The 13,470-nt window shown below is 42.0% G+C and overlaps 1 protein-coding gene across 26 annotated transcripts in view; it reads left to right on the forward strand.

Annotated features, from left to right (window-relative positions):
* LOC122713273 (longitudinals lacking protein) overlaps nt 1-13,470 on the forward strand; it is a 188,725-nt gene that overhangs the window by 64,919 nt on the left and 110,336 nt on the right. The window contains exon 7 of one of the 26 annotated variants that reach the window (XM_043933571.1): nt 12,129-13,410. The exons of 22 other annotated variants lie outside the window; for them this stretch is intronic. In XM_043933571.1, coding sequence (XP_043789506.1) covers nt 12,129-12,445 — 317 coding nt within the window. In that variant the 3' untranslated portion in view covers nt 12,446-13,410. Of the gene's footprint in view, nt 1-4,597; nt 5,066-7,472; nt 8,281-8,726; nt 9,086-12,128; nt 13,411-13,470 lie in introns of those variants that run through there. 3 more of the 26 variants (XM_043933562.1, XM_043933557.1, XM_043933558.1) reach the window with 3 other exon arrangements.

The following is a 13,470-nucleotide window of genomic DNA, read 5'->3' on the forward strand; positions in this document are numbered from 1 at the left end:
GAGATAACGAGCGGTCGTGGAAGAGGCATGTCGTCGCGAGCGCATCGGGTTACGCTTGTTTCGAAAAACAAAATAAATACTATATATATATATATAGATTTCGAGGTTATAACGAATCTTCTGTGTCGAATATATGTATATAGTTTACAGAAGTTGCACAGAGAATTGTGTCGATGCTTGTTCAACGTATAAAATAAAAAATTGGACGTTGCTACGTATGTGATATATTTCACGTTAAACGAGACGAAGATTCGAACCTGGATTGTGAGATGGCTCCGCTAGATGGCTCGCGCGTCTCCAAACAATGGAGTCTATGTATTCGTGTAAATAAACTCTAGGTACCTAGCGAACGCAACCAAGCTTGTCTCTCCTTTAGCGATACGTTCGTGAACGAACGCAACGTGTTGCTGTTTCGATCCTCCCAAAAAAGAAAAGACTAATGTAAATCTTCGGTTTAGCGGTTTACTTTTTTTTTCAGTTTCGATCGATATCGCTCCGTTTTTCTTTAGAAATATAATTTAATATCGATCCAAGGTTATACAAGCAATAACGTTAATTAGATAAACGAGTTACGATACATTGTGCGTGTAATATGTGTTCGTGGAACATTTTTGAAGAGCGAAACAAAGGTTGGTGTACAAAAGTGTCGATTGTATGCTTGTTTATTAACTTGACGTAAATTTATAAATAAACTTATGCCCGATATTTTTGTACACACCTGTACAAAAAGATCCCATGAAACGACGGTTTTAATCATCATGAAACGAATCTCTCTAAAAAAAAAAGAAAGAGGGAGAGCGTTAGATATCGTTTGAAACAAGGAAAAGTGGACTAAACCTACAAACAAAACAAACCTATCAAAGACCAATAAAAAAAAAAAAAAAAAAGGAAGAAAAAGAAAGAAAAAAGATATCTCGTCCCGCAAACTCGCTTTTACCTTTAGTTCTCCGCCACCCGTCTGGGTTATCCGTGCCGACTCTACTCTATCGGTAGTCGCAAAAGGTGATACGACACCGCTTGGCTTCCACTTCTCTCTAACGGCCCATCCTCGTCTCTTTTTCTGCTTACAGACTTCAGGCCAATTGTCCTGGGAAAGTACCACGGTGTCGTGCGAAATTCTCGCCACATGCTCAGGCTACAGACGTCCCTTAACCGGCGGGGGTTCCCGTGCCCGAGGTGCGCCCGCACCTTTCACACTTCGGGCGGCATGAGCCGCCACTACAGGCTCGAGTGCGTCGATCTGCCCCGTTTCAAGTGTCCCCATTGCGATATGCGCAGCAAGTATACCCAGGCCGTGTACAGGCACATTAGAGCCAAGCACCGGAACATGGAGCTAAGGTTCGTCAAGCTTTACTGAAAAAAAGAAAAAAGAGAGAGAAAAAAAAAAGAATAATAATAATAATCCTCGATAATGTTACGCTTCTCCCCGACGTCTGCCCCGTTCGTTCGCCCGCCAACGAATTCTTCGCGTTTTCTCTCACCGCCACGAGCGAAGGACCGACACGCAAGGTTTAGAAGGACGCTGGTATGTTCGCTTCGCACGTCTCGTCCATTTGACCTTCCTTGTGGGAAGGGAAAAATTCGAACGAGAGACAGAGAGAGAGAGAGAGAGAGAGAGAGAGAGAGAGAGAGAGAGAGAGAGGAGAGAAAAGGAAATTATATCGAGGAGAATGAGAGTTTTACGATTTAAACGACGATAAAAGCCTCGAGAACGGCGTTTGGGCGAGTTGTTTGTCATTTCGGCTGTATTCGTCGGAGGATTATTTTGAGGTTAAAGAGGAGAGGCGAGTAATAATAACCGATGGCGATGCTGTATGCTTGCGATGTTGTTGTTAATATTATTATTATTATTATTATTAATTATTATTATTATTATTATTATTATTAATATTATTATTATCATTATCATTATCATACGTTCTTGCCAATAATGTCTTTACGAATGTACCGTCGTTGTATAATCCTGTGACAGTTATGCAGTTATTGTATTTAATTTGCGCGGGAATGCGGTCTTTGTACGTACTGTTGCGTATGTGAGAGAGAGGGAGAGAGTGTGTGTGTGTGTCTGGGAGAGAGAGAGAAAAAGAGAGATTGAGAGAAAGAGAGAGATAGAGGGAGGGAATTTTTGTCGTGTCACAGGAATTGTGCGAATGACGATGGTGTGTGATTTTTAATCAGGGATAATTGAGGAATGTGGAGAAAGAGATCAAGAGAGAGAAAGAGAGAGAGAGAGTGCGTGTGTGCGTGAGAGAGAGTATGAGAGAGAGAGAGAAAAGAGAGAAAAAAAAGAAAACATGCACAAAGACAACAATTGTCGTTTTTCATGCGTTCTAAGTATGTTCTTTTTTTTTTCCATTTGCATTTTTTTCTTCTTTCTTTGAACAATTTTTCAAACACTTTCCATTCTTCTACTTCTAACGTCTTTCGTCCGTATTTCGTTTCATTCCTTCTCGATACGATTGGAAATAAGAAGAATTTCTTAACCAAAAACGCGTTCAAAAAAATCACTTGTTCAAAAAGCACATGGACACTGCGTTGAGGATTCTCGTCTCGACATAGTATCCATTTACAAAAAAAAAAAATCTCTTTCTCGAACAAGTTGAATCGTCGAGAATCGTGAAAAAAAAATGGATCCAGCGAGAATTTGAATCGCGAGAATCTCTCAGAATAATAAAATTCTCGTCTTTATTCCTCGTTAATGGACGGTTGTCGATGCGCGTATACAAAATCGCGATAAGTGTCCGTTCACGAGAAATACTTGAAAGGGAACGAGAGTTTTTCTTATTTTATTTTATTTTTTTTTTTCTTCGATCGATCTTCGAACGAATTCACAACGATCACCCTTCGATCGTACGTGGCGCAAAGTTTCGAAACTTGTTGTTGATGTGTAATCCGTGGTTGCAGGTGTACAGCCGGTGAATCATCACGGTTGGTTCAAGTGTCCTCGTTGCACGCACACTTTCCTGTCCAAACACCGTATGATGCGCCACTACCGCTCCCATTGCAACCTGAACGAGACACATTTCCGGTGTACGTACTGCGATTACCGGTCAAAGTATAGCTCGAACGTCTACAAGCACGTGAGAAGGATCCACAAAGAATTGCCCCTGTTTAAACCGCATCGGTTGCTCATGCGTTGAAAGAAGAGAGGAAGAGAGGGATGTGAGAACGACGATGGATACGTTAAGGAGAGACCGTTCCTTCTCTGGGACTGTGGAATAGTAATCGTTCGACTTCGTTCGCTTCGACTCCTCCTTTTTTCTTCCATTTCCTTTTTCTTTTCTTTTCTTTCCTTTTCTTTTATATTACCAAAGAATCGCTCGACGATAACAACAAAAAAGAAACTTTGTAATATGTTCCGTCTTCCTTTTTTCCCTCTCCTCCCCCCTTTTTTCCCTCTCCTCCCCCCTTTTCTAATCGTTTTTCTCAATAAAATTCGTGTTCATCGTTCATTTTGCCGACAATTTGACGATCGATCAAACGTCTCAAAAAAGAGACTCGTTCCGAGAGTGGTGGCCTCCTCCCGAATAACGAAAGGAGGGGAGGAAAAAGAAAAATCGTAGAATCGTAAAGAGAGGGGAAAAAAAAAAAAAAAAAAAAAAAACAAAAAAAAAAGTGTCGAAAGTGCGAAAGTCTCTCTCTCTGTGTTGTGCAGCTTGCTCGAAACCTCGAAAACTCTCCGAGCAGCGGGAGTAGGCAAGCGTTACTTACCCGGCCTGTGATCTGCTTGTCTTTTGCAGGATACGCGAAGGAACAGTCGAGGCAATCGTGGTCGAGTCAACCGGATCAAGTTCAGAGATACTTTTGCCCGAGGTGTTGCAGCTCGTTCAGCAAGAAGGCGAACATGCTGACCCATTTCAGATACGAGTGCGGGAAGGAGCCGCGGTTCCAATGCCCGTACTGCGGCAAACGGGACAGAAAATCGTCCAACACCTACAGGCATATCAGAACGTATCACCAGGGTAGCAGGATACAAGCGTACAAACTGTATTAAACCCTCGTGCTCGTGGCACGCGTCCATCCCAAGAAGGAAAAAAAAAAAAATAAGAAGAGAAAAGAGAAGAGACTCTCGTGATATTGTGTAATATTGCGATTACATATTATATATATACATATATATACAATTGTAGCTCGCGTGCCCGTGTTCCTTCGTCGGTTGCGTGTGAAAAAACCGAGCGTGAAAACTCGTGTGAGTTGTGTATGTGTGTGTGTGTGTGTGTATGTATGTATGTGTGTATGTGCGCGTGTACACGAGATGTTAAAAAATAGATAGATCTTCCTTGTCCTCGTGAGGATCATCACTGTTCTTCTGTCCTCTCCCTCTATCTATTCACCCCTCCCCACGTTTCATCGCGCGAAAATTGTAACAGAGGCAGGAGAGGAGGGGCTCTTTTTCTTTTTCTTTTTTGTAGAGAGGCGTTGTCGTCTCCCTCCCCGACGACAACACAAGGATTCCCTCGTTTTCGGAATCGTTCGAATATCACCGCGATCACGACGATCGCTCTATCTCTATCCCATCCGCACCGTTTTCGTTCGACCATCTTCGGCTCCCCCGCCCCTAACGGTCTAACGGTCGCCTCTGTTTTCTTGTTCGTAGGGGCGTTGCCGTTGCCAGCCTACGACGAGTCGAGCGCGATGGACGGCCACGGCCACCACCACCACCACCACCATCACCACCAGAGGGGGGCGACAGTCGAGTACAGGGGAAGGAGGTCCGCGATCAAGAACGAAGACGGCTCGTTCTGGAATTCCGGCAAGATGTCCTATCACTGCCCTATTTGTAACGCGGGATACACGTACAAGAAAACGTTGAAGACCCATATGAAGTACGATTGCGGCAAGGAGCCGAGGTTCAAGTGTCCTTATTGCAGCAAAAGGGACAAGTGTTCGTCCAACATTTACAAGCATATCAGGATGAGACACGACGGGATGCCTGTGATCGTGCATAGGAATTAGAAATTTTATTTATATACTCCGATGATCGTCGTAATTTTTCGTTTCCTTACCTTCTCTTCCCTCCCCTTCCCACCCCCTCCTCCCTTCCTCCGTCGCGTCGTTTCGACGTGATCGAATCCCCCTCCTCTTCCTCCTCCCCTCCCGTTTGGTAATGCGCGGTGATGATTCGAAGAGAATTTAAAAGAAAAAAATCTCTTCGGAGAGAAGGAGAAGAACGGAGGTTTCGCTCATTAGATGACGCTGAAAAAGCGAAAAGATGATGAAGTGAAAAAAAAAAAGTGAAAAAAATGTTCCCTTGTAAAGCTTTAGAGACTATAGAGGCTATGTCGGTAATACGTGTGTAATATGTATATTTCGATATTTTTCGGAGACAAAATGTAAAAATTTTTATGTTAGAGAAAGTTGGAAGAGAATTGGTAATACGAAGAACGAGAAAGAGAGAGAGAGAGGGGGGGGGAAGAGAGAAAGGGAGAGAGAGAAAGAGAGAAGAAGAGGAAGAAGAGAGAAAGAGCAGGAAAGGAAAAGGAAAAAAAGAAGGGGAAAAAAGAGAAAAGAGAAAAATTGGAGGAAGAATATTTCATCGAGTATGTATCGTGAATCGACGCGTATCGTGATTTTGAAGTAATGATACATCGATTTGTATCGTTTATCTTAATAAAATAACTCCAAACGTTTATATATATATATATACATATATATATACGCGCGCGTATACACACATACACACAAACAAACATACATATATACATATATATATACATAATTTAGTGGTATAAACTTGCGAGGATAATGTTAATTTCAATCATTCCACTCGTTCGATCGTCATCCTTCTTTTCCTTGTCACATACACATAGATACATATAGACGCGTGTTTGAACGCGTTGAACGACGTTCGATTAGGTTTGGAAATGTGTGGTATTTGTGTAGAATCCGATGGAGCACGAGGCAAAATCCGTAGATCGAGAACGCATGCCGAACGATATATAAAAAGAAAGGGAAAAGGAAAATCTCGTTTCGAAAAGAGGAGTTTTGGGTCGTTCATTTTTATTTATTTCTCTTTGTTCGTACTTGTACTTTGTTGCGTTTGTTCCAATCGTGGTAGCGATTAGTTGCGCTTGTCGAACGTGCAGACGAGCGAGCGATCTCTCGTATTTTTAACAACAACAAATGACAGAGACGATCCTGGATATTGGAAAATTCAAAATTGCCGCGGCTAGGCTGTAACGTTGCCAGATGTCGCTCGTCCGCATCAAGCCCCTAACACTTTAACGGTCGCCGTCGTATATCACTCTCTAAAATATTTTACAGATTGTAACAATAATAATAATAATAACGATAAGAATAATTATATCGAAATTCCAAAAAGTAGGGAGTACGTTTAATTTTATAGAAACGATTTGATTTAAGAAAATTTGCGATCAAGGATCTTTTCTGAGTATAGAAAATGGCGGCCGTCAAAGTGAGGAAACGCGTAGAAATTTGTTCGCAGGACCTGGCCGAGACGATATTGCGTATATAGTTTTCGAGAGAGAGAGAAAAAAAAACAAAACAAAAAAAAAACGGTAGCGAATCGATCGGCGCAGGACTAATTGTCCTGATTCTTTTCAGATATACGGATATTGGAATGGCCAAACGTGAGGACGCAAGCCGGTGTCTCGAGTTACATCTGTTCAAAGTGCAACGCGGGATTCCGAAGGATGTGGGACCTGATCAGGCACAAGTGTGGCCAGATCCCTAGATACGCGTGTCCTTATTGCCATAAGAAGGACAACTCATCCTCGAATGTTTACAGGCACATCAGACGATGGCATCCTAAATTGCCAGTCGGTGTAAACAAAATGTTTTGAACGGTGTCCCGAGACTTTCGGTGAAGTATTATATAGTCTAGAATCATTAAAAAAAAAGGAAAAAAAAAAAAGAAAATAAGAGAAGAAGAAAAAAAGATGAATCGAACCGAATCGAATTTAACTGGCTATTTTCATCCCTCGTTTTCATCACCCTTTCAATTTTACCCTTTCAATTTAATCGTTCAATTTTTTTTTTTAATTCCAAATAATAGCGATCCGCGCATGCGCGTCGAGTTATGGGTACGAGTACGTAATTTCAGTGTGAATGCGTGGATGGGAGCGTGTGCAAGGAATCTCGTCTTCCGTCAGGATTCACAAGAAAGAAATCTTATCCATCGTTTCCTTGGTGTTTCTTGCCTTGATTTAGGTGTAACTGTGTAAACAAACGCTTGTAGATTATATATATCTACGCTTCAATCTACGGAACTCAATATTTTTTTTCTCTCACTTTCCCGATACGTACACGTGCACGCATACACACACACATGTATCGTACACAATGATATCGTACACACGTGCACGTATACGTATACACATAGCGGGGGACCACATAGAGATCGAAAGAGGGACGAAATACCTCCCCCCCCCTTTACCTTGCTAAGTCTCGAAGGTATCGAAGCTCTCGAGAACGTTTGCTCTACATATCGTGTTTGTGTTTTTAATTTTCAGAATGGAAATACTCGACGTCCCGTACAAGGACGAACGCTATAGAGTGTTCGAAGTGCGGCAAGACGTTCCCCAAGCAAAGAGATTTGACGTTCCACGTGAGGCACGCGTGCGAAGAGAAATACAAGATTCGTAGCATGAAAAATTCGGATGCGTATCTCTATGGCAACGATTTGGACTGCAATCGATGCGGGAAGAGGTTCAAAAGGCGGAAAGATCTCAATTACCACATACGTCATTTGTGCGGTATACGTGGTATACAATGTCCTTATTGCAACAAATGTTACACGTATTCGTCCAACGTCAAGTATCATATAAGCCGTTACCACGAGGGGAAAGAGGTTTATTACAATAAACTTGTTTGAACGAATCTCGATTAGATCAGCGCGAATCATTTTGTCGTCGAGAAAAGAAACAACGTGGTGTTTTTTTCCCGAACCGGTTCCTTTTCTAATCGTAAGCTCGATCCCTCAAGCTTGCCAAGATTTTCGTACTCGTATCGTATCGCTCGTCTTATCGAACGAGAATAATTCATTCGAATTTTCGAAACGAAACAATTCTTTCTATTTCGTTTCGAATTATATAGGATTGTATTACCATGGAATTTTTTTCTCCCTAATCGTCACAATTCTCTTTCTGTCTCTCTCTTACTCTCTCTCTCTCTCTGTCTCTCTCTTCCTCTCTAGTCACTCGTTGAGCCTGTGAGCATCGCTGAACTGCGTGTTCGAAACCCCGGCGATATCTCGCCAATATCGCGAACGAACAAATTGTAAAGGATCTCGTAAGCATAATGTAAACGTATTTGAGAATAACGATTAAAAGCTCGATCAACTTTCAGCTCAAGCTGTTTTTATCTGTTCCTAACAATTCCATCGCGTTACGATCCAGCGTATTGCGTGTGATATATATATATATATATATATATACACACACACACACGTGTTACACACATCTGTATCCAAGTTGAGACGATCCTAACCTTACTTCCCGTTTTTCTTCTCCGTTCACACGAGTATATATGGCGCCCTCTGCAACTATTTCTATCTTTCTTCCACCTTCCCACACGCCACTCTTTTACTTTTACTCCTCCTTCTCTCTTTCTCTCTCTCTCTCTCTCTCTCTCTCTCGCTCTGTTTTTTCTATCACAGCGTGACAGCGTTCCTCCAGCAACGTTTCCCTATTGCACGGTACAAAACTGTTGGCCACCCGTGACCCGTTTTAACCTCGATTAACCATCATTTGTATTAATGTTTTCAGGTAATTACCAAGGGGAACGTTACGTGAAGTGGAACAACATGGGGTATGTCGGTTATACGTCGGAGAAAAACTACTTGGACAGGTATAGATATCACCCGAACGAGCGTAAAAGGTTCGAATGTCTCAACTGCGGATGTCGTTTCACCCAGAAGACAACCATGACCAGGCATTTGCGCTACTTTTGCGGACAGGGGCATCGTTACCAGTGCCCTTACTGCGAGATGAAAGCCTCGTGCTCCTCCAATATTTACAGACACGTGAGATCGAGACACGCCGGATACAAAGCTCACGCCATAAAACTCTTCTCCTCGATCAATCCCCGTAGAAACTTAGAAACCATGTAAAAAAAAAAAAAAAAAAAAAAAAAAAAAAAAAAAAAAAAAAAGCGGACGATATCTCGAAATTTGGAAATTTCTTCCCTGTTGTGTTTTTTGACGCGAGGAAAAATCAACGAACAAAAGTGCATTCCAGGATACACCTCTCGTTAAACCATCGAAGCATCGAATATGGTACTAGGATAAAAAAATAGAAAGACAAAGAAATGGAAAAGGAAATTCCATATCCCGATTATACCGAGATATAATCGATATACGAAATCGAGACAAGATTTAGAAAAGTAAGGCCGTGTCAACGTTTTTCTTTTTCACGTTTGTCTCCTCCGATGTAAAATATATATATACATATGTGTCTTTTCTTGTAACTCTCTGGTCGCATTGCTCTCTTCGGTACTTCGTCCCGCGCTCCAGCTTCTGCTTCTTGATCAGGCGTCATTATACGAGGATTTTCATTCCCTCGAAATCCTCGTGTGTTTAAACGTTCTCTCTCCAGTTATTATCGAAATATTCCAGGAAAAGAAAAGAAAAGAAAAGAAAAGAAATGAAGGGGAAAAAAAAAAAGAAACAAAGAGGATTCCACGTTTTAAATCTTTCTTTCTTACTTTTTCTCTATGTGTCACGACGACTCGGAAAACGATGCACGCGCGCACACACGCCTCCTGGACCGGGGAAAAAAAAAAAAAAAAAAACACGCGTCCCCTTTCACAAACTGTTCACCGCTAACACGCTCTATTCGATATTTCAGGTGTTTGCGAGAACGTAACCAGGAAGAGGCGGAAAGTGTACTCGGTGAACAAGAGTCACTATTGCCCACGGTGCAACCGTGGCTTCACCCTAAAGAAAAACATGACGCGGCATCTGCGTCACGAGTGCGGCATGGCGCCGAAATATCAGTGTCCTTACTGCGACAAGCCCTCCAAGTTCACACAGAACATATACGCCCACATCAGGAAGTATCATCCTGGCCAAGTGTTGTGCTTCAAACGGCTCTATTGAGAATATATATATGTATATATATATATCATTCGCAACAACTTCGTTATTTTCCCTTCCTCCCCTCTCGAATACCGCCATCCCCCCGTGTCCATGTCTCGATGTGTCAGAGCAACCGAATAAAGTTCAAATTCTTCAATCCCAATTCGTCTCGAGTCTCTTCATCCCATTACTATTGGGGAGAATATTTTACAGGGGATAGGAGAGAGAGTGGGTGGGTGGTGAACGAGGGACGAGAGGGGTTTTTATTCAGTTAATTATTATTGGTTCAATTTGATTTCAGGTGTTTCGACGGTCATCCCGTATATCCAAGTTTTTCATCGTGATCGAATGCTCGTTTTCTTTTTTATATATTTTTTTAATCGTGCAGAGATGGGAATAAGAATGTTATAGGTATAAACAAAAAAAGTATATCTCTTCATCTTTACGAAAGAGAATAAAATCGCAACCCCTTTCCAACCCCCTTTATCTTTATCTCTCTTTTTATCCCAAACCAACGGCTCAATAAACTCGTCGTTTGTTTATCCCGTTTGGATAAAGCAAACGCTCTCGACAATATTTCTCGCAAGTGGACGTCGAAACAAGTAACTTCCACGTTGAAAGCATCGTCTACTCGCGAGAAACTCGTATCGAGATGAAACTGAATAGATCCATCATCCGTCGCGCCATTTTGGAACTTTGGTTGTACGCAATTTGGTTATCAAACCAAAATTCAAAAAAAAAAAAAAAAATAAAAAGAAAGAAAAAAATTATTGCTTCTAAGCGTTGTCTACGCGCCTACTCTTTCTAACACAGTTTCGAAGGACGGTTGCGTTAGCAATCTGTTCCTAATTATCTCGAAACGTAGCCGTAACTGAGACAGACACGAAAAAAGTGACGATGAAATGAACGGGGGAAACGTTGAAACGTTAACATACCGCTCTCTTATTATGTGTCGTCGAGATAACGTTCTATCAACACCTGTTTAACGCCAACTCACCTGTCAATTTACTTTACATGTGTAATTTACAGTGATATTCAACCTGTCCACATTGCCTTACCTGACCGTTGTGGGTCCGGAACGAAGGCGGAGACGGTACAGCGGCGGTATCCACCAACCAGTGAACACAGCCTCCCGTGGAAACTTCGACTGTCCAAAGTGTCAGAAGACCTACAAGTGGTATCGCGGCCTCCACAGGCATTTGAAGTACGAGTGCGGTAAGGCGCCCCGTTTCAAATGCCCGCACTGCATGTACACAGGGAAACACAGGTCGCACGTGTACTCGCACATCAAGAGCAATCACAGCAATTGGCCGATATACGCTCTGGATACTCAGCAGGGGTGAGACAGTTGACGCAGTCCGTCCGCGCCAGTAAATTCTTCCTCACTTTCTCTCTATTTCTCTCTCTTTCTTTCTTTCTCTCTCTTTCTCTGCCTCGAATTAACCAATCCAAGGAAGTGTGACGCGTCTCACCTCTCTCCTTAACGCTTTACGAAATTACGCTTCCACGCGATCGATATCCAAGGATATTGCGAGTATATATATATATATATATATATATACACATATACGGATAACGAATTCGGTGGTCTATTTTACCGACCGTACTCCCCCCTCCTCCTCATATTGTGTACATTTCTATATTCGTAGTCATTGTATAGAAAATAAACGAGATTCTATAATCTTAGCGATAGTTACGGCCTTCCTTCTCCACCTTTTTTTTGTTCGTTTTTTCTATCTTTCGCGTTCGTTTCGAGGATAAAGAAGAGTAAAAAAAAAAGAAGAAAAAGGAAGGTGCCTTTGTCACATCGACACGCGCGATTTTTCATCCTCTTTTTCTTTTCTTCTTCTTCTTCTTCTTCCGTTTTCGTTTCGTTTCGATCGATAATTCAGGATCGTACCCGATCGATAACAAAATGTGTAAAAATTAATAAAAATTCTTCGATCGAGTTCTCGATCTACCCGAGATCGAACGAGAAGCCGATCAAGAGGGACGAGCGTTGTTACACGAGGAAGAAGGTGTCCCGGGAGAGAGTTCGACGACGATGCCTCCTTTCGCCACTAATCGTTGGAAAATTTTTCCTGTTTTTCAGAATTGGCGCGAGGAAGCGGGCGGGCGACGAGTAGTAATAGCGACACCGGTTGGGGACGAGCCGGCGAGGAAAGTCGACGACATCCCTGCCCCAATTGTTCGCGGAGCTACAAACACCGTAGCCACATGATACGCCACTTTAAGTACGAGTGCGGGACGCCGCAGAGATTCGAGTGCCCTTACTGCAAGCACCATCTCCGCCAACGTACCAACGTGTGGACCCATATACGAACGTTCCACCCGAGATACGAGCTCTACTGCATCGATATCGCGACTAACGCGAAACTCTATCACCAGGAGCCATATCGAACCGACTAATTCGATCGATTTAATAATAATCGATTAATTTAATCTCGTCTCTTCCCTCGTCCAAAAACAGTTTATAACAGTTCCCGTAAGAGGATACCTGTGAAACGTGCGCCCTGTTTTTCGAAAAGGAAAAAGGAGATCTTCGCGAATTCTCGGAATCTCTGCGATCTTCGTAATTCTATTTTTTTTTTTTTTTCTGAGAATTACGAAGGAAGGATGTTTCGAGCGGGGAATAAAATGATCGATCATCGATTATCAAAGCTCTTTACTTCTTTTTTCTTGGCTCGACAGCGGAGGAATATTGTGATGTAATCTTCTAACGTGTGTATAAGTGTATCTTCTCTCTGTAAAGAAGTCGACGGTTAATGGAACACCGGTTGGGACAGCGCGCAGGTTTGTAGAAAGAAAGAAAGAAATTTCTCTCGTTTCTCGAGGAAAAAAAAGCCTAATTAAGTGGATGTGGAAATTGTACGATGATTTTAATTTTATTGGTATATATATATATATATATATATATTTACGTTTATACCTACGATAAATTCGTAAAAATTGGACCAACATTTCCTCGAGTGTTTAAAAAAAAAAAAAATATCGAAGAGAGGAAAGATATTCGCGTTGTTGGATAATAAATCTTTGCCTGTAATCGTCGTCACGAAATATCACAAAATTTTAACAACATGTTCGTTCGCATTCGAATACACCGCGAATACACACTCGTCTCGTAATTTTTTCTTTTTTTTAAAAACATCAGGAAATGGCCTCTTTTTCTCACGCACGAAATATCGTTCGATAAACGATAAAATATACTATACGAAACTTTTTATTTTCACAATTGGAATCATCGTGTCGATCCGTGTTCCGCATCCCCCTCTACTAGGGATTTTTCTTTTTCTACCTGTTCCACCGTCATTCTTTCCACCGTCAAAAAAAGTATTGGAACGATTACAACGACGGACAAAGCAAATGATACAAAGAGGACGCGAGAAGAGTGTGCGGTGTTCCGAAGCCTCGTCGTTTTTCTACTCTCTCCCCCC

Source organism: Apis laboriosa, unplaced genomic scaffold, assembly GCF_014066325.1.
Source record: "Apis laboriosa isolate Shangri-la unplaced genomic scaffold, ASM1406632v1 scaffold23_cov150, whole genome shotgun sequence".
NCBI lineage: Eukaryota > Metazoa > Arthropoda > Insecta > Hymenoptera > Apidae > Apis > Apis laboriosa.